This window comes from Manis javanica, chromosome 12 (genome assembly GCF_040802235.1).
Source record: "Manis javanica isolate MJ-LG chromosome 12, MJ_LKY, whole genome shotgun sequence".
NCBI classification, from domain to species: domain Eukaryota; kingdom Metazoa; phylum Chordata; class Mammalia; order Pholidota; family Manidae; genus Manis; species Manis javanica.
This window is the reverse complement of record NC_133167.1, coordinates 45,607,049-45,632,503: the sequence shown is the minus strand read 5'-3', so window position 1 is coordinate 45,632,503 and position 25,455 is coordinate 45,607,049. Positions and strand designations below refer to the sequence as shown.

Here is a 25,455-nt window from a genome sequence, read left to right as displayed (position 1 = left end):
TGAGGACAGAGGGCAGGGGACATGAGCTGAGGGATACAATGGACTCCAGGATCTGGAAAAGACAAGGCAACAGATCCTGTGGAGCCTCCAGAAAGGAATGCAGTCTTGGCAGCACCGTGATTTTAGCACTGCAGAACTGTAAGATAATATATTTGTGTTCTTTGAAGCACTAATTTTGGGCTAATCTGTCACAGCAGCCTGATGCATTCATCCAGTTTCCTCTCCTGTTCAATGAGAATAGAATGATGTACATCACAGGTTTGTGGTAAGCATTAAATAAAATAATCTGTGAGAAGTACTTAGCATAGGGAACATTGTGACATATCCTGGCCTTGCTGGTGTTCAGTCAGGCAAGGTGTGTACTGTAGGTGGACTTTTTCCAAGTTTAAATTGCTGATAGATTTGTTTTCGTCAGTGACAACAGTCAAATTTTATATTGGCTCTCTCACTTTAAGGGGACTTTATGGATTTCTCCTCAGATTTGTTCTGAGTTCATAGAAAATGTCCAGTGTATGGATCTTGAAGAAAAAGCAGGGTAGAGCCTGCTGTTTGTATTGATTTTATATTTCATTTGTGCAAAGTTCCTTTTAGTAACTTCCACATACCACCAACTCTTATTAGGACCTTTCCCAAACCTATTTTCTCCCACTTTTCTTCCCCTGCTTTTGTGCTGTCTGAAGAAATATCTGAAGCCTTGGTGGGGTCTGTGGAGAGGCAGGGGGGAAATGCCCAGCAATAACAGGAGCAAAGGGCCAGCTGCTAAGCAACCCAGTGAGGAAGGGGGTCCCAGGTGGGGCTGCCATTCCAGAGAGAGGCATTCCAAGTGTGAGCCTGACAGGCCTGGGAAGGAGGAACTTGGGTGTAATGGGGTTTTTATCTTAAGGAAAGTGTGTTTGTGTGTGTGTATGTGTGTGTGTGTGTGTGTGTGTGCGTACTTTCATTCATTTCTTTTTTAAATGACCAAGAAAAGCCTGCTGAAAATGAGAATCTTCACAATGTAACATTTACCAACTTGCTTGAGGAAGCCAACTGGGTAGAGCCTGCTGTAACATGAAGTGAAGGCTACAGGTTTTTCTCTATCTTTGCTGAGTCAGTTATTTTCACAGAGACCAGCTTTTGCATTATCACAGGAAAGAAACCAACAGAATTGTATCCTTACTACCCAAGTGCTAAAACTACATGTGTTTACATATGCTAGCTTTATTCCTCACAGCATTGCTGTAAATGAGATATTCTTACTCTCATTTCCTGCTGTGGAAGAGGGACTAGCCTCCCAATATCACTGTGAAACAGAAATAGATATATTACCCCCATTTACAGCTAAAGACCAGGAGCTCAGGCAGGGTGGCAGCTGGACTGGTTGACTGGAACAGCAATGCGACTGCTGTCCCGGGCTGCTGCTAGCTGGTTGCCTAGGCAGGACCTTTCCGCTGAGGCCATGCTTCAAGGCCTGGTTTTTAGTATTCAAGATCCATACACTGGACTTTTTCTATGAGCTCAAAAATGCTCAGACTCTACAGTGATATACTCAGGCTAACAAAATTTTATATGGTTGATGGATCAACCAGAAAATTTATGTCTTTATTTTTTGGGCAGCATTACTTTCTTTCAAAAGACCACATCATCCCCTTTCCTGTATCAAGGAAAGACTTTTCTTGCCCTCCACACCACTCTGCCCCAGAGTTCTTTCCAAAATATGTGTCTGGCCATTTCACTGCCTTGCTTGTGACCCTTCAGGGATTCCTCGCTGCTCTAAGGATTGAAGTCTAGACTTCACTACCTGAGTCACAAGCCTCTCTCTCTCTAGACTCATCTCTTCCCTCCTCATTCAGCTCTAGAGACACTGAACTACCCGGGCCTGAATCTTTGCATCTGGGCTTGGGTGTGTTTTGTTTCCTCTGCTAAGATCATGTTCTTCCCCTTTGTTCCCCCTTCACTGCATAGCATCCACCTGGCTAAGTCAGGGCCAGCTTAGATCTAACACTCATCTAGAAGCTTTCCTTGACCTTCCTGATCTCGGTTTAAGCTTCTCCTCACTTCCAAGTCAAAGTGGTCTGATAAAACCTTGTACATCCTCTGTATTAGCCTATGTTGACTTGTGTTCTGTTTGCTTGTTAGTGATCCTCACCAGGACCAAAGTTCTCTGAAGCCATTGGTTTCACTCTTCTCCTACCTAGTACTTGATACAAATAATGTATATGGGAGGTGCTCAATAAAATATTTTTGTTCTTACATCCATCCATTTTTAACTAGAGGAAGTCAATGAAGTCTTCTACTAATCTAAGTATTTCAAGTGAAGGAAGTTAAATAAACTATTAGATGAGAACTGCAGTATCAAATAAGAAAAACTCTTCAAATTTTGCTGATTATCCACAGACTTAATTTGGTAAAAGACGTAATACCATATATTAACTGTGTGAAATATTTGATATGAAAATAAAGGGGAGAAAGAGAACAGCTAACATGCCAGAAATACAAGTGTGAATGTCAAATGTAAACCATTTCACTAGTTTATACATGATATCTGCTCAGTTAACTGCCTGGTTAAGGAATCCATGTCGAACTACAAGATTGTATTTGACTTATACATTTTGAAAGTTACTTCTTTCTGCATTACTAATGCTTATCATCAGAATCAGAATCTTTCTGTCTCAGGTACTTTTTGCTAGTAAATTAAACATGTTTAGGTATTTCATTAATATACTATATATATAATAATCTTAAGTAGTAATTTACTAAGAGTTCCTGTACTTGTGATTGATTTTTCCTCAAATTTGCTCCATATTTCCTGGTAATTGTGACTAATTCAGGACTTCCAAATAGACTGAAAATTTTTCAAAAATTCCTTCTTAGCCTTACTGCAAAGTCTTGATCAATATTATTGATACACTAATGGGATAAAAAGATCAGTATTCTAAGTAAACTCACTACAAGTGATTTTTATTCTCTGTTTTTAGTTGAAAGTTTCATTGCCCAATGCAGAATTTCTTTTACCTTTGGACAAAACTGTGTTTAGTCTAGCTGATAGACTAATCAGAAATAAGGGTTTTTTTTCTCCACCACTTTGCTGCATTGCTGCTTATATAGCAATCCATGATGATCTCTGACCTCCTGACTCAGCAAAGCCCACTTCCAGGTCAAGTGGCCTTGACCTTGTGTGGACAGAGCACATTTTGTCAGCAGCACACCAAAGACAAATGGATTTGTTTTTCCTCTACTGGCAAGTTACTTTGAGCTCAAATCACTACTGATGAAAATGATTTGATGACTCAAAATCTTGGTACTAAAATCATGATGAAATTATATACTTTCCAAGAAAATAAGAATATATCTCCATTCCATATGGAAAATAATTGCAGTTATTTTAAGGACAGCTTTTGTATTTAATCATTAACTACTTAATTTGCAAAAGTAGATTAAGAAAATTAAGGAAGTAATGTCATATTTACCTGTCCTAGTATTGAAAGTGAATTCCAATTTTTATGCTACATATGGCGTACATGGATCTGTAAATTAAAGCTCAAACTCTGAAAGTTACTGGTCATGTGATGAACAATTGAATAATATTGTGAATTTGATTATATTCTTTTAACATGTTATTTCCATGTAGGTGGTACGGCATATAGTTTATAAACAATGTAGTACTTTGTTAGCTCTGATTTTTTAAATTGTTTAATTGGTTATTTCAAATTACATTATGGGAAAATAAGAATGTTTTCCTTATCAAAAGATTGAGAAGCCCTGTTTGAACTAAGATCTGCAATTTAAAAAGAAAAGTTTGGTCAATTGCAGAATTTATGGCAGAGAAGAAACAGAAGGAGAATGAGATGTTCTAATGGAGCAGGAATCCAGAATCTAGGGGAGGCAAGAGTGGGGGTATCCAGAAACCCAAGAGAGGACACTTGGTGAAGTTAAAAGGAGGAAGGGAAAAGTAGTGTCCAGACAACTTCCTTGCACATAGTAGGCACTCAATAGTTTCGAGTGAATAAAGGAACTTAAACCACCCAACCATATCATGTATTGGTTTAATTTACTTCTAATACAGCACATAAAGTGATACAAAGGTAATTAGTAGGAATAAAAAGAGACAAGCTATTTGGGCATCTGCTAGAAGTCTTATTCGTGTTTAAATGAAAACAGAGTCTCAGATACCAATTTACTTCACTGAAATGGTCATCTCTAGGAAGGTAAAGGAAAAGAAGGGAACTGCTGTTTTGGGTCTAACTTTAACTGAGAAGAGATTAGTTAATGAATAGAAATGGAAAAGAGCTTTATCCATTTATTTCAGTAAATTTTATTGAGTGCTGTGTGCCAAACACATGGAAGATTGTGACCATGCGATTTTAGCTTTTGTGATAACCAAGGATCACATGATGGATATAATCAACTATTTACTACAGACTTTAGGAGGAAATTTTCAAATATTTAGAGAAAAAGTAGATATGATTCTAAAACCTGAAACTCAAAAAGAGAAGATAATTAAAGAGATGGGGAACCCAACCCTAACATTCCAATTAGGGCCTTCTTTTTCTTCCAAAGCCCCTCAATCCTCCCTCCTCAAATCCAGTATCATGCTGGATCATGATTGCCTTTGTACTCATCTTATTTACTTTGATTTAAGCTCTAAGAGGCCAGGACCTCACCTATCATGTCTATCTTTGTATCCCCAGCAAACAGGACAGTAAAGGCACATAGCTGATACCCAGTGTATTATATACACACAATTCTTTAAAAATATAATGAATTAATCAGTAAACAATAATGACATTCTGATAACATAAGATGAATATTTTTCTAAATTGTCAAAGATAATATGCACACACAGACCCACACTCCAAGGCTAACAGTCCACAATTTTTTAAATGATTAGAATTAGAGGTTTGAAGGTTCTAGAAAATGAGAGATGGCTGTGGCTGCAAAGGGCATGCCCAGATTAACCTAAAATATGAAAGACCATTTAAAGAGGAATGCAAGGAGAGGCAAATAATGAAGAACAAATTCCAGAGAAAGAGATAATCGCACTAGAATAGTGTCAGAAAGCCTAGAGTCCAGGTTGAGCTGAAGTATGTAAAAAATTCTAAAAACAACATAGGAGACTTAAAAAGCTGGCAAGGAATAATTCCACAGAAAATGAAGGTGATAAAATAGGGCAGACATAGGAAGCTGGAACGCTTGTGATGTCAAGTGAGTTGCACCCCTTTTTGAAAATAACATAGTTATAAGTTCTGTCAAGACTGGATTACTATTTTTATTGTATTTTTTATTATAAAAGTTTGTAGAAAAAAGTACAAGAAAGGGAACAGGACCTCTGATCAGAAAAACAAAGGACTATTCATCTCTTCTTATTCTTAGCTTTAATCAAGGATCATGATTTCCCACCTGATAAGGATACAACACAAAGTGAGTAAAAGTGAGTAAAAGGGAGTTGAGGACCACAGTAGCACAATACCAGATCTTTAATCCTGTATCACAGATTGGGGTCTCCTGGCCCAGACTGTATCCACAGGCCTGAGAACTCACGTCTGTAACTGTCCCACTCCAGCCAGCCATCTGGGGGGAATTTCAGCAAGTGGAGAAAACCCCCAGATCCTGGGGATTAACACAAAGAGAAAACCCAGCAAAATCTTAGAATTTATTCTGAAACTTTTGAGAACTCTCAGAAAATAAAGCAATAATCATTAGGCACCAAAAAGAAGTCAAGCAGGACTAAATAGATCTCCTCTTCAGTAGTATAACTGGAAAGAAAGATGAAGAAAAGGTATACGATTTGCTATATATGAATTTCATCAAGCCAGTGTTCAGTGTCTCAGGGTTTCATTATAGATTTAATGGAGATAAATGAACTGAATAAGAGAAAAGTGAAGTGGATTCACAAGTAGGTGAATTCACATAACCAAACCCAAACAGTGCTAATGAATGGTTCCATGTGATCATAAAGGATGATCTATAGACATCTACTCTGTTTTATCCTAGTTCTCTCTTTATCAGGGACTTGAATAATGATGGGTTTAATAAAAATAATAGAAATAACAGACATCTGTTGAACTCTAATGTGTCAAAGGCTTTTTGTTACTCTCTATGTATTAGTTTATTTAACCCTTACAAAAGTCCTGTGTACTTGATACTTTTATCTCCACTCTGTGAGTGAGTAAAATGCAGCATAAAGGGTTTCACTTCCTCCAGTTAAACACTGAGGTGTTGAGGTGGCAGGGCTGAGACTCAGGCCCGACTGTTGATGACATAAGTCACATAAATGATCTCCTTCAATTTGTGGATGACTAAAGTGAGGTATGCAGGGAAAGTGGAAAGTGATAGATTTGTTATCCAAAAGAATGCTAACAGAGTGGAAAGACTGGCCAAATTAATCAGGAAAAATTAATTGGAACCAAATAACTCATGTACTTAAGTTCTAAAAAAAAACAACTGCATAAGTAAAGATTGGGGAAATGGGGCTTACTAATACATCAAATGAGAAAGTGTTAGGGGTTTCATTTAATACAGGCTCATTATGACCAATGTATAGTGTGATGTGATTGTCAACAAAATACAATCTTAAGCTGCATTAAAAAAAGAATAAAGCTATAGAATGAATATACATATAAAAATTAGAAGATTCAGTATATATGTTGAGAAGACAACACTATGTCACATGAGTCAATACTGTCACTTTCAAAAATAAACTTCTAACAGTCTGACAACACAAAATCTTTTATCCATAAAATAATTTAGGTACCAAAGAAATGCTTTCTGACTCTAATATCCTGTGATTCTGTGAATGACTTCATGTAGAATAGTGAAAGCATACTTAAGACACATCTGATAGTCTTGGAAGAATGGTCAGGTTTCTGGAGTGTCTGAAGGCACAACTAAGAGCTTTGCATGGGAAGTTAGAGGAAGGCTGTTGACTCAGTTTCACCCAAGAATTTGCTCACAACTAGTCTTGTGCAGAAGAAGCTATGTTAGGAGGCATGGAATTTCCATCATGGAACTTGAAGAGATGCTGGATGGCCAGGTAATGAGGACACTGGAGAGGAGATCCACTTACAGGTTGGGAAGATGGGTGACCTCTTTGTCCCTTGTAACTCCCAAGATCCCAGAAGAGTAGACAACTGCTAGACCTCTCCCTGTGAGCAAGAGGTGAGGGATGGATGTGGAGTGGAGTGTTGAAGCTGTACCAGCTTGCAGGACTGTGGGGAAGTTGAGACCCGAAGATGCTTTCCATGGGAATTAGATTGAGTTATAAACCAAATCAAACAAAAAAATCTAGTTTAGAGAGAACATATTTGTTTGTGCCTTCCTGGTAACATTTTCTTTAAATTTTGTTTCAGTGGTAAGTCACAAATTGTTTTCCAACAAAATCATGTATTTGGAAGCACTTCTGGCCCTGCCTATAGGCACGCTCTTTCCGTGACCATCTCAGACTCCCAGGCACAAAAATCCCAAAGGAAATAATTCACTTCTGGGAGTATGCCCAGTTATCAGCCAGACCTAACTTGGAGTCATTTTAAGCCTACAGACAATACATGACTAAGGCAGAATTAACCCCCTCTAGATGCTTCATGGGAATCTTAGACTGAAGAGTAAGGACAAATTATAAAACTATGTTGTCTCTCCTTTGGGAATCCTGAAGTTGCAAGGGACTCAGAGGTCCTCCACCTTCCTGAACTGTAAGTGAATCCCTTCTCCAATATCTCACTAAGTGGTCAGCCAGCCTGTGCTCAAATTCTGTGACAGGGAACTCATTACCTTATAAGACAACTTCTGCCATTTAAGGAAACCAGATACAACGAAAGAAAGGTAATGCAAGGAGACAACAAGTAATGGAAAGGGTGGGCAAGAATATGGAAAATGGTTTTGGAAACTATATTCCACAGTGATTTGCCCTCACTGAGAAGTAGAGCAAACTTTAAAACAGAAAACATTGTCCTTCTTTCCACTGATGCTTTCTTATCCCATTTGGCCAAGCCAGCTTTACATTTCTGATTCTAATTCTTGTGAATGCTAAGACTTCCCAATTAGAATGAACCCACCAAATAATTTTTAAGTGATTCCCTTTATTTGCATGGAACCAAAAGAATGGCAGCAAACTAATGGAATAAGCAGAAGCTTGGAGATCTGTTTCAGAGGTTTGAGTCCCCACCTTGCTGATGATCACCTGTGCAACCGTGGCTTTAGCTTCCCTATTCCTGGTTCCTTCATCTGTACAACAGAGATAATACCTACCTTGCAGAAGCATTGTGAGGAGTCAGGGGAAAGGCATAAACAGATAAAATCATCCAGTGTAGTGCCAGAAGGGGGTTTTGCTGTGTTGTACTCCTAGCACCTCGGACAATGCCTGGCACAAAGCAGGTGCTCAGTAAGTGTCCGTTAAATGAATACTGAATGAGTGAGTGAATGTGCTCTGTATATGGTAGCTCTTGCAAAAGGCACACCAATGTTATCAGACATGACAAGTCTTTGTAAGGCAAGGGGCTGATTGATTATTCAGAGGCTTAATGAAGGAGAATGCTTTGTCATAGCTAAATTAATTTTTTCCCATTATGCAGCATAGCTTCAGGATTTTTTTTTAATTAACCTTAAACTATGACCATTAAATATTCTTTGTAGTTTTTCCTCAGTCCTTACCCTATGTTTTCCATGAGATTTCTAGAGTGGTCTGGTTCTGTCTAGTCATATATTTTTGAAAGCATGAAATGAAAAATGAAACCAAGTTATGTCTGGTGGTAGCCACTCAGAAATGGATTTTTTAAAGTAGATTAATTTTCAAACACATTTTCTCTCCTAATACTTCCTCATATTTTTAAAAGAAGCATTAGTTAAACAAACAAGAATGTCTTTTCCGTGTCTGGTTATCTCTTTTTCAAGACTGAGTTTGGTAAATTACATAATATTAGCTTTGTTTTATCTCCCAGGATGTAAAACCAGGTAAAAATAAAACCAAATGAAATCTTTAATGTAATTTATGAGTTGCTTCTGAGAGGTAAATGTAACTCATCTACATAGGTTTTATTTGTTTGGGAGCCTTTAATGTTAGTCAGACTAAAGCACACATTACTGTAAAACTAAAAAGGCAAAGAATCAAGTTGCATAATTTGAAATGGTTACAATAAAAAGATACAGTTTTTGATTCAGTATTTCAAGAATAATAGAGAAAATAGGATCTAGTTTCAGAACCTTATAACCGAAAATGACACTGGAGTGGGACAGAGAACTGGGATGAGGTGAGGATGAAAAGGAATGCTCCCATTGGCTAAAAAGGAAAAGAAAACCAGGGTGTTATCTCTTTGCTGCATTACAAACAAGACAAGCATATAATTGAAACCATACCATATAACAGCTTTTCACATACAGCCTTCTGATGTTGTCTCATTGCTTACTGCCTGCTAATCTTATCGCCCTTCAGGAACCAATCTTAAAATTGTATTGCATTACAATTAGCTAAACACATTGCATCTAGCTAAGACATATAGTGGATCCCCAATAAATACATATTTACTGACTTCTGTGTACTACGCAGGTAGGTTTCCTGGCCTTGTACATGACTTCCTTGTTTCTGCCAGAAATGTTTCAGTTTTGCTTTTCCTCTTCCCTGAAAAGCCATTCCTATCATTGCTAGTACTGCCTCAAAAGCAGTGTACAACAGTACCTCCTCTTTGAAGCCCTCTCTGATTAACCCACCTAAACTAAACTATCTCTCCACTCTAGAAGCCCCTTTTATAAAAATGGTTGTAGTCATTTCAGAATGATTTCTTAAAGATTCTGTTACTGGCATTCTTATTTCTCTTGGCTCTGACATCCCACCTATGCTGCACAATATACATCCGTCAAGAATAGGCACTGAGTCTCATTTCCCAAAGGGACATCCCTCCACATGCAGTGTCCAGCCCACGGGGAGCACACTCAAAGGATATGTCCTGCTACTAGATGATGAAATGTTTAGTATTAGCAAAAAAATCAGAGAGCCCTGATTGTCTCTCTCAGTCCTCCGAGAAATGGGGACAAATGGAATCTAGGCTGTGAGAGATGGATCTTTTTAATCTCACAAGTGATCAAAACCTAATACATTTACACCTGAAAATTGCTTTAAGGTAGATTGGATGAACAGAAAGTCTTCCAAAGGAAAATAATATATGGAATTTCATTTATTTGAAAGGCCTGTACAATATTTGAACTACTATGCAAAAAATAGTTTTGATTCATTCAAACTTTAGAAAAATGATTTGAAAGAGATTAAACTACCTGCTGCTAAGGCCTATAGATCAGAAGCATTTGGTACTTTCTGAACTTCCCCCTTTGTGAGTTGAGCCAATGGGCAAGCTGGAGCTCAGTGCAAAGTAGAGAGGACGAGGTGTCTGGACTTAGGCCTTTGTAAACTAAAGGAGTGAGCGGGCAGGCCATGAGTTTTGCAAAGAACCCATAGCGTGCATACATATGTGTGTCAATAGCAATAAAAACCCATATCTGTGGGTGGGGAGTTACAGGGGTGTACAGTGGTGAGGTTAGTGGTTAAATGTGTTTGGCATTGGGTTGGAAACCAATTATTTTTTGTTCTCTCATACCTATAAGTATGAGAAGGTCAAAGTTCAGTCTTTCTCTTTTGGACCAAATATAGACTTTGACCAAGTACAGGCTTAGAAGGCTAGTCTAGTGTGACCTGGTTATCCTGAATGCAAGTCTCTGAGTTAACAGATAAATTACTAGAATATGTTGGGGAAGTTACCTTGTTAAAGAGATGAGAGATATGAGGCCCAATGTAGGAAGACATGGACTGCTTTCAGTGCTTGTCGAATAGACCTTGACTCTGAGAATGACTGGAACTCTGCAGGATTGGAGATAGGGCCCCTAGGATAGGGAGTGGCTTTAAGGGTGGGTAAAGCAACATGGCTAGAATGGCTTTTGACATTGCTGGTTTTAATGGTGGAATTTAAAGTGACAACCCAGTACTGGATGTTGAAACTGGGGAATAAATTATTAAAGACTCATTGCAGCTTAGAAAGGAAAAATAAAATGAGAACACTCTTACTCCTCTTTCCCACGTTTTTATTGAACATATAATTGTCAAAAGCATTCTACTAGGTATTTTGGAAAAGAGAGGGAAGAAGGGGAATTTATCAGAGAAAGGCTTTTTAAAGGGAAGGAATTCTTTTCATAATTCTTTCAATCTATTAATATCTTGTATATTTGAAGAATTAATTTTCCCATCACAACATATTTTAGGTGATGAATTTCTAGTGTTAATTACAGTTAGAACTTGACAAAAATTCACTAAGATAGTAAATATGACCTCTAGAATTTTGAGCATATCATAAAATGGTCAGAATGAGTTTTTATTATCTGTGATTACATTAGAATAAACTCAAGGGCATTAAAGTCATATTAATTATCTCTTTTATCTATCTTGGTACAATTACCTGAAATCAGAATGCATCAATGGAGATTTGGTAATTTTTAAGTTGTTCTCTAATTAGCTCTAAGACTTTATTTGAACTTTGTTCTGTTATAACTGCTTATTGTCTTCTAAAGACAAGAACCTTAGCTGTGAATTTGGTCCCTAGAGCACTGATCACACCTGGTGGCAGCAAGGCTGGAAACCGTGACCTGTCATGGACTCTGTGGGGAGGAGGTATTATAATTTGGGATTTACTTTTGATTGTGCTGAAGTTTTAAGAACATAGAAAACAAGTGATCCTGTGGACATAGTTGGAGCCCAAAGAATTTACATCCCTTTTTTTTCTACATTTTTTTATTGAAGTATAGTTAATATACAATATTATATTGATTTCAAATATACAACATAGTGATTCAACAGTTATACTCATTATTAAAGCCCTACCCCAAATAGTGTAGTTACTATCTGTCAACTTAGAAGGATGTTACAAAACCATTGACCATATACTCCATGCTGTGCTTTCATCCCTGTGACTAACTTATATTATGTTTGCAGTTTTGTGGCTTTTTATTCCCTTCACCTGTTTGACCCACCCAACCCAGCCCCTCCCCCATGGTAACTGTCAGTCACTTCTCAGTGTCTGTGAGTCCACTGCTGTTTTGTTCGTTTTGTTTTGCTTTGCTTTTAGAATCCACGTGTGAGTGAAATCATACAGTGTTTGTCTTTCTCCACCTGGCTTATTTTACTGGGTGGTTATTGAGATGGGTGGTGATGATGTGGACCAAGAGAAATCTGACTCTAAAGAGAATAGTGCATTTTTAAGAACATGCTGAATTTACTTGTTAGTTTTTTAAAAATGAAACCAGCAAACAGGTAACATGTATAGGAGCATCTTGCCAGTAGGTAGAATAAGCCTGACAGGTAAGAAAGAATTCACCATTCTGCCCCTCAGTGGTTATCCCCACCCTCATTGGCGAGCACTCACACTTTTTACTGGGAAACACTGTACAGTCACCATGAGAACTGTCTTCCTTTGAGTGAAAGCATTATTCCAAATAAAATGTAATATACTCTCAGAGAGAGTTGTACAATATCACTTAATGCAAAATTAGCCAACAGATGCTTCTAGTTAGATCTAGAACCAGGAACAGATTTTGAAAGGGGAGAGAAGAGAGAGAAGGCTCAGGTGCAGTGCTTAGGAATGTTTGCTAATTGATCAACATGTCTGCACTGGTGTCCCTGGAAGATTGGAAGCTTTTAGTGGATGACCATACTCAGAAACTGACCTTTGGAATGATGACTACAGTCCCAGCCTGCACTGTCTCTTAGCCTCTGAGACAGTCAGTGTAAAGGTTACAAATTCAGCCTTACAGCTGTGACTTCCCTAATAGAAGAAAAACAAAGAACTGACCACTCACTCTGACGGCAAAAGCACTGGGAAGTTTTACAAAAAAAGAAACAAGCAGATTCTCAGAAGGTGAGTACCTCTGAGCCTCAGGTGGCTGAGGCTACCAGCCTACTGCTGGTTACTCAGCCACACCCAGGATCGTGCCACCGACCCAGGTTTCCTACTCCACCTGCGTCACTATTGAGATGACTTACTGGTCACAATAAAAGCAAGTTGATAAAGGTGGCCAGTTGGGAAGCTGGGTTTATCTGCCTACTGAGAACACCAGACACTCAGGCTGTGTGCTGGGAGCCCTCCTTTGGAACACCAGGAAACCTTAAAAAGTGAGTTGAGATTGATTTTGTGGGAAGACAGGGGGAAGAGTAATGGGGGGGTCAGTGAGAGGGGCTGACTGCTTGTGAGTTCCGCGGGTGTCCAGGCACTGTCTCAGTTTCCTAGTATTTCTTTCCCACCACACACCAGTATGGGTAAGGTAGTATATGTCATATACTGTTTTTATTCAGCCAATGCCAGTGATGTTTCTAGAAAGTAGGGACAGCCTGACTTTCTCTGCTACTCTGAGAAAATCATTAAATGTTTACTAGGAGAGTTCTGACTTAATGAACTAGGAAATTTGTGAGTTTCTTCAAACAAAGGTTATTATTGAAACAAGAATATGTTCTAAAGAGATGGTGGCTTCCTTTACTAGGTGTTTATTCCATGGCAAATGAGCCACCTTCCCCAGAGTTAGCTATGAATGTATAGCTTTTGCTTGCCAGGTTTAGTTAGGATTTCCCTTTGCCAGTCTAGAATTATATTGCAGAACCACAGTGCATGTTTTCTTTGGAGATAAATATCAGTATTTTCCTTAAGAAGTTGCTATAAAAAGTTTTAAGAAGCATCCAGCTCCCACTGACCCCAAACCTGCCTCCAACCCTCTGCTGTGCCTAGTCTCTGCAAAGAGACTGTCAGGCAGGGCAGGTCACAGCCCGGTGCTGCTTGGGCTAGAATTTAAGCCACGTCAATTCCAACTCTTATTCCCTAAGTCTACACTCTGATTTCCTCCCTCTCCTCCTCACTGGGCTCTTTCTGTGTTTCTGTGTACATATCTGTCCCCCTCCAATGATCTGAGCTCCTTTCCTTTTAGGGCAGGAAGTCCAGGGTCAGGAGGTTCAAGTTCAGATCCCAGCTCAGGTACTTACCACAGTGTGACTTGAATAGTAAGTTACCTCTCTGTGCTTCCATTTCTTTTTCTATAAAATGAAGATAACATACTCAATGGTTTCATCATGAAAGTAAATGAGTTAATACATGGAAAGTGCTCAGAGCAGGCCAGGTATACAGTGAGAGTTCTGTCAGTGTTATTTTGTAACCATTATCAGCATGCCCCATAGAGCCTGGCACATTGTAGGTGTTCAGTAAATGTTTGTCAAATAATAAGAAAAACCATGATCCTTTCTGTAGGAGTTGCCCATGGGTAGGTAAAAAGCTGAGGAAAAGGAAAGAAAGAAAGGGAAGTATGTTATTTCTTTTTCACCCTTTCGGGAGTTTGTGTAAGGTACTAGGTGCTCCAAGATGTGAAGGAGTACTGTGCGTGGTCTTTTTTCTAAGCCCTTCTAGAATGTGAGATTTGCTCAGTGGGCATTAGGGGATGGGGGGCAAGCTGGCGTGACCTGCAGGGAGAGAGCCCATTATGGTGGGCTTGGAGAGGGTGGAATTTATTCTTCTGAGTCTCATAGCACAGGCCCCTTCACCTTTCCTGAGGCATCTCTGAGGATGGGCATGTTTTGAAGACTTGAGCTGACATCATCTCATCTTAAAGCATAATTGAACTGCTGATACAAGTGGGTACTTGTACCAGGCCCAGGTCACCCCTATCGCTATGGAAACACATGTTTGCTTGAAAGCCCAGCTATCAGCAGCAGAGCCTCCCAGAAGCCAGTGTCAGGTCATTTTTAGAAAAAGGCATTTATTAATATTCTCAAGCCATCAGAGACTATGAAATGAAATAATTTCAAATTAAATAGAAAAATCATGCGGCAGAGGAATGCTAATAAATGTGCCATGTGCCCTCCCCTGTGCTTGTGGCACCTGAGATCTGCTGCATTTATTTTAGCTGTCCTTTGCTCTTTTGCTTCCATTTGCATTCTGCTGCTGCGGGGAGGTGGTTTGGCACTTTATGCAAAAATGGTTAATTTTCATTCTTACGCATTTGCCAGTACTAAAATGGAAAATTCAAAGTGGGACCTGCCATCAAGGGTGCTCTGTGCTCTTCGCTGTCTCTCTGTGCAGCATATACAAGGGCGTGCGATTTGGGTGACTCTGCCCCCTGAGTGAAGATGCTCTACCACAAAGGTCTGAAACTTGGATCAGCACATCTTGCCCTAGATGTGCTCAAGTGATATTCTAAGTGATTGGAAGCTTTTATCTGCCACTGGAAGGAGGCCTTTTCAAATAAGTATTGACTGTTGATGACCTGTTTAAATAAAACATTCAATTCTCTTTCTTACCCCCACAAAGAACTTAGTAGGCAGCACATTTCTAAACGAGAGGCTAACCCTGCCTTTCAATAGCGGCAGAGCCAGGGCTTTTAAATGTGAAATTTTTTTCTGACATTTGCCCTTAAAATGCTTTTCAGTGGAGTTGTTCTAACGGTGAGTTTAGTACACTGAAGTGTCTTTGAATAAAAATGCAACCTTGAGATTTTTTTCCCTACAAATTAAACAGAAAAGCCTAGGTAAGTATCTTTATGAAATTCATATTTCAGTCACTCTTCTATGTTTCATTGTTTATGTGTCCTCATTCCTAATAATTAAAGCAACTTTCCTCTAAGGAACAAGGCACTTCACAAGAACTTTTATTAAACTATGAGAGTTAAACCACAAAAGGAAGAGCTAAGCACTTGGAATGTAAGAGACCTCCATAATTACAGGACCAGATAAAGAACCACACAGGATTGAGGGAAAGGGGAGAAAGCACAGCACAGAAGAGAGAGAGATGAGGCAATGGAAAAATTAAGCAACAGAAAACTTGCATAATGTTAAACTTAAACAAAGTCCCAGTTTTAGAGAAGGAACACTGTTTTCCTCTTCAGCTGGCCTGCAAGTACCCTAGGGCTTGTTGTCCTCGAGGACCGCCTAGTTCTCAGCCAGTTTAAAGGTGATCTTTCAGAGAAATAGCCTAGGACATCGGAGACAACAGCCTACACCTTTTATTTTTTTAAGGTGAATTTTCAGGTTTCTGCTACCCTAGTTGCTGAATGCTTCCATCACCCCCATGGCCCTTACAGACATGCAGTACAGCAAGCTGAACAGGACCGTGGAGGGCACGTGATCTGAAGGATAGAGAGTATATTGTCCCAAAATGTGACTGGAGAAGGTCAGGACATGCTACGCAAAATATGCTGCTTTCAAATATTGACTTTTGTGAGCTACAGGTACCTGAAAACCAGCAAATGCAAGGAGAGATGTCCTCTGAACATCCCTTACCTGCCTAAAATTCCTCCAAAAGGAACTCACGTGTTATCAGTCTCCTCCGGGAGTTTCACCCACTGGGAAGATTGTTGACTTGTCGCAGGCAAGGAGACTAGATGTCAGCACCACACCTAGACACACTTTGGCAGAAACTGTCACATCTCCTGTCTATTCTTCCAGGGGCTCATTCACCTTGCCTAAAAGTCATTTACTCTCCCTTAACAGTAATCCCCCCACCTGCCTTCCCACCTTGCCCTGTTGAGATAATATTTAATCCTGAGTTCTAAGCCACCTCTTTGAGTTTCTCATTTTCCCTGGGTGTCTCCCAGATGTACATAGGTGTGCATGTTAATAAACATCTGGCTTTCTCCTGTTAATCTGTCTTTTATTACTGAGTCTCAGCTAAGAACTCAGAGGAGTTAAGAGAACATTATTTTTTCCGTCCCTTTAACTCCAGCTTCTTATTCTACAGCTGGAGACTTGAGGCCCGCATGCTATACTGTGGCAGTCTAGAACCTTTCCTCATATGTCCCATCAGGATTAACAGTGTCCCATAAAAACAGATCTGTCAAATTTTACCTGTCCTGTTTCCCATTCTCTCAGAGCACTACTCCCTGCCAAGGGCCAACTGATGGCAGTAGATAACGAAATCCATTAATCTTCCAGGGGGTAATAGATGCAGTAAACTGGGTGAAAATGCAGATGTCTTTTATGAAGTTTATTCAGGTTAGGACATGGCACTCAGGGAGACTGTTGGATCCTTGATCCTAGAGGCTTTTTGCTGCTACCTCCAGTCGCATGCCATAACTGACCCACAAATCAGTCCTGATTCTTCTTCCTTTCTGAGGCAGCCGTGAAGAGAGGTCTTGGGATCTGTGTGATCACAGCACTGTCTAGACTGTACCAGTCAGATTCATAGGCACTTTCACTACTTTAATGTAGGAAGAAGAAGCAGTTAAAACATTAGACCCTGGAACATCGTGGACTCCCTGGGCAACATCTTCCAGTGAAGGAAACAGTTTGTCGGCTGAGGGCCCACTAAATGCACCTTTTTACACCCTTACCTAAGGTAGAAAGCCACATGTAAATAATCATCTCTTTATAACAAGCACATTCCTGCCCATTCCTGTGTGAGTTAGTGGTTTTGCTCCGCAGTTTGTGTGCTCTGCATGTGTGCAAAGCATACACCACGTGCCTGCCCCACTTGAGAAGGCGATGCCTAGGATCGGTTTTATTCTGCTTGCTGGATTCTTGCTGCAGTTCACATACAGTGAGCCCGAAGACTTGTTTAAGATGATTTTGAGGTGCTATAAGCACAAGGGCTGTGGATGGACTTCAGATCCAGACCGCCTGGGTTTGAGTCCTGGTCCTGCCACCTACTGTGGGACCCTGATTACTGAATTACTGAATTCAGTTAATTACTGAATCTTTCACATGTGTAAAATGAGAATAATCATAATTTTTACTTTATAGGCGTATGAGGATTAAATGAAAAAACTTGTGCCATGCACTTAGCAGAGTGCCTAGTACATTGTAAGGGCACTAATTCATTGATAATATGTTGGTGAAAACACTCCTTAACATGATTTGTAGGAAACTGGCCCCCCATTTATCTCTCCAGGCTTCTGTGAAAATTTGTTTGTTGTGTACAGTGATTGGGATCAAGGAAGAGGCCCTTTCTTAATATTCCCAGGATAGAGCAATGGTTCTCAAAGTTCAGTTGGTTAGCATCTGAGTACCCTCCAAGGCTAGTTAAAACACGGGCTGCTGTGCTCCATCCCCAGAGTCCCTCCCCCGACCAGGCTTCTGGTGAGGGGAAGAGCATCCGCATTTCTAACAAGTTCCCAGGCGCTGCTGGTATTGCTCATCTGGGAACCATTCTTCAAGGCCACGGCTCCAGGATAAGCACTCTCCAGCGGAAGTACCATGGAAGCCACGTAGGCCATTTTAAATTGTCTAAGTCACATTAAAAAGGTAAAAACAAATTGTTGAAATTAATTTTAATGTTATGTTTTATTTAACTCAGTATGTCAAATACTATCATTTCTACACATCGATATAAAAAAATACTAGGACAGTTTACATTCCTTTTTTGTAGTGTCATTGACATCCAGGGTATATTTCACTCCCAGCACATTCCAGTTCAGACTAGCCACATTCAAATCTGGCTTTACATGAAGATCACTCAGGGAATTTCTTTTTTCAGGCCTCAATCCCCCCCATACCAATTGGCATGGGGGCCCACACATCTCTCTTTCTAAAAGCTCCCCAATTGACTATGATGATTAGTCAGATAGTCAAGTTGGTCCCCAGCCTCTACCAACTTGCTCATTTTCCCTCTCTCTGCCTTACAGTCAGGATATTTGACACTTCTGTCTTCCCTTCAGCTATGTTATGATAATTTACAAAGTATTCTATTAACAGCCCCAATTATGCAATATGATTTTTATGCTTTTTAAATCATGGAAGAATTTTGCATAAATGACCTTGAAAGAAATTGTCAAAATCGTCATTTTAAAATTGCTCTTATGTATTGCTCTGGTTCCTTAAACCTAATTTTTAAATATGATGTAATAGCTGAGAACCAGAAACTGAATCTAAGAGCAGTCAGATTTCAGAGAAACAAAAGTGAAACTTTAGCACTGCTTACACAATAACACACGAGGAACAGCTGAGATAGGGAAGTCAGAACGCATTTTGGCATTTCAATACATTGTTTTAACTTTAATGTTTTATATGACTGCATGAGAATTATAAATATATTTTTTTAGCTCAGTTTGGTAGTTGATCAGACTATCATGTATATATTAAATGTCACTGAATTATGTTAATTAGAAAACTGAAACAAACTTCCTTGCCAGAATTTATACTCTTCAGGTTTATTTTTCATAAAGAATACTTATCTTTGCTGTAAACTAATAGATTTTCTTACTGGCATTAATACATATTAAGTAAGGCCTTTGCATAATGAGTAGTTCAGATACATATAACTTTGTACAAGGAGTGACTGGTAATAACCATATTTGTGTTATGTTAATTTTACACTGGAGAAGTATATAGATGGTTATGGGTGATAAATTGTGAAATTCTCTTATTTGGGATTGTTATCTTTTCCTTATAAGTTTTTGACACATATGGAGTGTATAATGAAGTAAGATTAATCTATTATTTCATAAATAAAATTTCAGCTGATTTTTTTTCTCTAGGATATATATAAACTTAGATACTATCTTTGTAAAGTTATTATTGAAAACTAAACTACAATTTTAAGGAAGAATATTTCAAGTAATACTTAAGCTATTGCAATGTTGCATCAATTTCAGGACTTGTATTTCTGGCTATTTTAAATTTGTGCTGATTGATGCGCATGGAAGGGAACATGCATCCATGGATTTGAATAGTTAGGCCTCAGTAACTGGTCCGTTCCAAGGACAGTCTTAAGAGATCAGAATTAGAAACTGGGTCCCTTGCCAAGAAATCAGAGATCCCCATACCTTTCTTGTGGATTTAATGCTCTTTGGATCAAGGTTTGTCAGGAATGGACATCAGTCATGTCCAGTAGTAAGCACTACCAAGTGTGGTGACAAAGTGTGATGGGAGGGAAATAAGGAGGTCTGTGGGCCCCAAGTACTGTCACTCAATGACAGCATCTGAGGCTTCTCAGATTAACCCAGGAGTCGGCATCTCTGAGGGCTGGCGTTTCAGGTTGCTGTACTCCAGGCCTGTCATTTTGGAGATGACAGTAAGTTTACTGAAGGAAAACTTCCTTAAGTATCTAAGCTAAACAATTAAGATTCACATCAAGTTGATCTGACAGTCCAGGTCAGAGCAGAAAACAGAATCCTAAAAGAATTGGGGCAGAGCACAGTTTCATTCTCACAGGGAGGAGGGACTCGGCTCAGGAAAGGTAGTGAGCATGAGACGCCATGCCACTTCTGAATGATCTGGAGGGGCTGGTGGCAGAGCGAGGGTGCAGACGCTGCAAGGATGTTTGGCACGCTGAAGGCCAGCTTCGTCCTAGTGTTTGTCCTGATCAGTAGAGACTAACTTGCCTACCCACTTAAACTCTTAATTCTGTAAGCAAGCCAAATTTATGTTCTATTTAGATTAAAATCGCTCATCCAGTTTCCGTAACTGGAGCTGTAGCTGATCTCCCAATCTCTGTTATACACCAGCCAGCAAACCCTGATGTGGAGAGAGCATTGGAATCACCTGCAAGTTAGAGCCTGGAGAGGCAGGCTTCCACACAGGGGAAAGAAATTTAAGAGAGTAAAATGAGCAAAGAATAGCTCCCTATAATCTTTATCTTACCTTTTCATCTGAGAACACTATAGTAATACCTTTCTACCCTCATAGCCAGAATTTTCCTTTCACACATACACACAAATGTAACTAATCTTACTGGCATCACTACCAAGGAAGAGTCTTCCTTGACATAGACTTTGAGGTCAAAGCAAAAAGGAATGGCCCAGGAAATATGAATGTATTTCATCCTATGAATAGAGTTCACCAGTCAGGGCTGCCACCTACTCTTATCTCAGAAATTTAGGTCTTTAGAAATGCTTCACACCCCAATCCTAGACATCAAAGCAAAACAAAAACAAAAAACTTTTCCTGTCAGATTTCACACATCTCTGATGGCAATAGTAGATGTGTTCAGGAGATTTAGCCCATCTACTCTAATGGAAGGAATTGTGGCTCACAGAGCCATCCTAACAAATAGCACCAAATCCAGCTGTTACCTTCAGTCCTTTCTAGTTCCTGAGGTATGACCTGTATCTTCCTCCCTCCCTATCCTCATTCTCTCACACATGCATGCATACACTATCACTTACAGAAAACTCCATATATGCAGAGTATGTTTGCATGATGCCAGAACTTCCATTTGAATGAGAAAATCAGCCCTCAAACATGGCTGTAGACCATCCAGCAGGCATTGTGATGACTGATCAAAGGCTTCACTTTTTACCTATGGCTTGCCAACAAAGACTCCTAATCATTTGTCCTTGCACCTCACATACCATTTTTATCCACTCTTAATAGATAATCAGAAAATAATCCCCTTGTCTTTTACTAGTAACTCTCAGGAGCAGAAATAAACGAGAATTAAATTCACCTATTATGTAACGGTTCATATTATTTACGTGCTCCCATAAGCTAAATCAGAGGGTATAGAATTTACCATTTGGAAATTATTGAAATGGGGACTGTATTCATTGGGATGGGCACTTCTTGCAGAGCATATGGTATCTTATTACACAGGTCTCTCCTGCTAGCATGCCCGAATGTATGTGTCAGTGGCAATATTACTTGGAAACTTAGAAAAATAAAATCTTGCTGTTTCTAATATTTGATAACATACAATAATGTGTCTATATGGATTCTTATTTGAGTAGTAGTTGAGTTCCATTTACATATTGTCAAGCTTTCATCCTAAATCAACAAAAGGTAATGGATATGAAATTATGTTTTCTCTAAGGCCTAGGTTTAAAAGAAAATAGTGGGGAGAAATCAGAGAATTTTTACAAGATTTGTAGCAAAAGTCAAAAAGAACGTAAGAGTTTTCATGGTTCTTGACTGACAAAAAACATTAAACATGCAAATGGGTAGTATATTCATATCTTGGACTGTCTTCTAACTGCTAATTTCTGAACCCATCTGTTAGCCCATTTTCAGTCATTTATGCTCTATTTCAAAAAGAGATTGAGACTATTAAAGACTTGAGAGCTATCTTCCATAATAACAGTGAAATATTTAGATCAGATAAGAAGAAAAATAATACCGCAGCTTGTTAGGAATATAGATCTTCTCAGAATGGGCCACTGCACAAAAAAGATTGAACACTAAGGGCAGAAAACCTAAAGAATTTGGGGGAACAAAAGACTTTTGGGCAATATTAAGAGTTCATTTGAGACTAGAGGTCATGAATTTATGGTCATTAAAAATATAGTGAAGGTATGTATGTATGGATCCAGAAACGTGTTCATATGTTGACAAATGAAAAAGCAAGTCTAGAAACTGTTATGTACAGCATTTCTTATGTTTAAATCTGGAACTATTTCTCCTGTTTCTTCCTGGAGTACTTCGGGGTTGTTACATACATGCAGGAAAGACTCAATAAATGTTTGTTATGTTATCTAGAGGCTAATAAAAGCTTTGGGACAGTAAGGAGTTTGATGACAGTGCTTATTAGTTAAGGGTACCCTTTTCCTCCTCTCACTATTTTGGACCACCTTTCTTGTCCATAATAAGAAGCACAGTTTGGGAGCATACCCGTCTGTCTTTGTCATTTTTCATGTCAATACAGTATGAATCAAAGATTTTACATTGTCTTCTAGAGTTATTGTGACATGCTTTTAGAACATATCTAAAACAAGTGCTTAGCTTGAAAGTATTTTCACATTCTAAAATGGTATTTATGGTTGTGGCCGAATGAAATCGTCTACTCTGTTGAAGAGAGCATAAAAATAACACATTTGAGAAATCAATTTAAAAAATTTTAAGTTTATCTTTTTCTCTTCTACAGGACTTATTCCACTAGAGGTAAAATGGCTGAACTCAATACTCATGTGAATGTCAAGGAGAAGGTAAGATACAGTTATATATTGGCTTGCAGAAACTCCAAACTGGATAATGGAGTCCCAAACCAGTAAAAACTCAATTACCATGGAAGAAGGTTTGGAGGTTTACATAGTAAACCATTACAAATGGTTTGGAGGCTACATAGTAAGTCTGACACACTAGAAAACCATTCAAGAGAAAGAATTATAAGTAGCAATTACTGAATATGTGCTAAGCACATTGCATTCATTTTCTCATTTAATTTTAACCATTACCCCATGAAGTTAGTACTATTGTTATTCTCATTTTACAGAGGAGAGAACTAAGATGTAGAGAAGTTTGGTAATTTGCCTAAATTCACAAAGCTAGTAAGGGATGCATCCGCAATTTGAACCCAGACAGTCATTCTACAGTTCATACCCTTAACCACCATGCTGGGTTCTGTCTGCGAGCTAAGGTATTTTGTTGGGTCTCCAGAAATGGACTCATATAGATATGTCCCAAGCATACCTAGTGGTCATGCTGGGTAGCCTTTAAAGCCTTTCAACACTGAGAGTTCATGACTGAAAATCCCTAGATGCTGAATACACTTCAAAGCCCTTCCAAGTCTGTTCTCTTGTGTGAAGTTTCCTCCACTTAGGGTCACAGCCCCTCACTTGCCACATATGCTGCCTTGCACTGTGATCATAAACCATAGACCATATGAGACCCTGGAGATTAATTTGTCCAACCCCTTCATCTGGCACCATGGAGACTGATGCCCTAGAAGAGATTTGTCTGTGGTCATACAGCAGAGCAGGAGAGCCTAGACTGGAACTCTCTCCATCTTCCATAGAGCCAACTCCCACTCCTCTAGACTGAAAACTGCTGGAGGACAGGAGTTTGTCTTTCATCTCTTTGTATCCCTGTAGTACCTAAAATATACAGAGTGAGGATAAGAGAAGTAACATTTGTGGGGTTCTATTTTTCCTCTCATTTGGTGAAGGTATATCAGACGCTGTGGAGATGGTCCTGAACATGTAAATGAGGTTTCTACTTCCCTGGATTTTTAGGGCAGGGAAACAAAGTAAACATGAGAAAATGTAAATGAACACAATCATTCCAGAGAGTGATAACCATCATGAGGGAAATGCAGCAGGGTGCTCTTGGGGGGCTACATTAGATGGGATTGGTCAGGACATCCCTCTCAGAGGAGGTGATATTGGAGCTGAGCTAAAGGCAGTGGGAAAGAAACACCATGCAAAGATCCAAGGCCAGAGCATTGCAGATAGAATGCAAAAGCAGATGCCTGGGGTGGGCTAAGTTGAATGTCTTTGAAGGGCAAGTGTCAGTGTGGCCAGAGTAGGCAGAGGTATGGTAATGGGAGACGAGATCAGAGAATACAGCAAGAGTCAGTGTTGGTAGAATGTTGGCTCTTGTCTTTGTTCCTGGACCTCTTCAGAGTCCATGAATGGAACCCAGGATTCCACAAACTTGGGTGAGAAAATATACATTTCATCTAACATCTACATATAACATCATTGACGCTAACGTCTAAATGAAATTTGGCATTTCCTTCAGTCATGAATGTAGGCAAAGAGAAAAAACAACCCGCAGTAGTAAAGTCCCTATGACTTGCCCAACTGAGAATCGCAGATATCTTCATATCAAATTGCATTTTTTGCAGAAATCCCAAAATGTTCTTTGTTCATCACACTTCAAAATTACTGTAGTTATAGAAACTGCTGCTGTATTTTGTTACTTGATGTTGATAAACATGTATATTACTGTAGCATGAATTTTTCATTAATACTTTAACTTTATTTCAGTGTGTTTGGTTTCCTTTATAATCATATGTATTTTATTTAAAACATTTTTCTGAGAAGGACCCATGGGCTGCACCAGACCACCAAAGGGGTCTGTGACCTGAAAGGTTTAGAGCCATTTAGGGCTTTCTTCATAGGGCAAAGATAGCTGTTGCAGGGTTTTAAGCAGGAGCATGACTTGGTGTAATTATTTTTTTAAAAGCTCACCCTGGCTCTGTCAACTACTGGTGCTATTTTATAGTTCTTCATATCAAATAACATTCCTGTTTGAGAGGACATGGAGGCTTAAAGTAAAGTGACTTGGTCAAAGTCAGACTCTCTGGAGGAGCAGGGTTTCAGACTCAGCTGTGTGTGGTTCTAAAACCTGTGCTCTTTGCACTACATTACTGCTTTCTGGATTTTTCCACCCAAGTACCCTCCAGGGCACCAAAGAACAGACTTATTACCCCAGGTCCCTAGGGACGTGGTTAAAACAAACTTCTACCAACATACAATTTCCTTGGAGTCTTAATGTGTTATCTTTAGAAATGATACAAATCTTATACCCATTATATTCCATAGTATATTCCACATGTTATTTTAATACAAAACTGTTTTCACTTGTTGAGCATTGAGCAAACAATTAGAGGAAGATGTGCCCTTTTATATCGTGGCTTCATATTCTCCCTGGCTCAAAGTCATACACTCAGATGAGCCTGTGTGTCCCCCAGTTTGAGAAGCTGGTTCTAGCACCACACTGCTGACTGAAGACAGGCCCCTTCCCAAGCCTGTTGGTGGATGGATTGGGCAGCTCCTAGAGCTGGGTTACGGGGAGGAAAAGCACTTTAAAAAAACCATCAT

The 25,455-nt window shown here is 39.3% G+C and overlaps 1 protein-coding gene across 7 annotated transcripts in view; it reads left to right on the top strand.

Annotated features, from left to right (window-relative positions):
• SPATS2L (spermatogenesis associated serine rich 2 like) overlaps positions 1-25,455 on the top strand; it is a 160,635-nt gene that overhangs the window by 52,489 nt on the left and 82,691 nt on the right. For 5 of the 7 annotated variants that reach the window (XM_073218564.1, XM_073218563.1, XM_073218558.1 and 2 more), the window contains exon 3: positions 22,776-22,836. In XM_073218564.1, coding sequence (XP_073074665.1) covers positions 22,798-22,836 — 39 coding nt within the window. In that variant the 5' untranslated portion in view covers positions 22,776-22,797. Of the gene's footprint in view, positions 1-12,723; positions 12,867-12,924; positions 13,121-22,775; positions 22,837-25,455 lie in introns of those variants that run through there. The other 2 variants (XM_073218560.1, XM_073218559.1) reach the window with 2 other exon arrangements.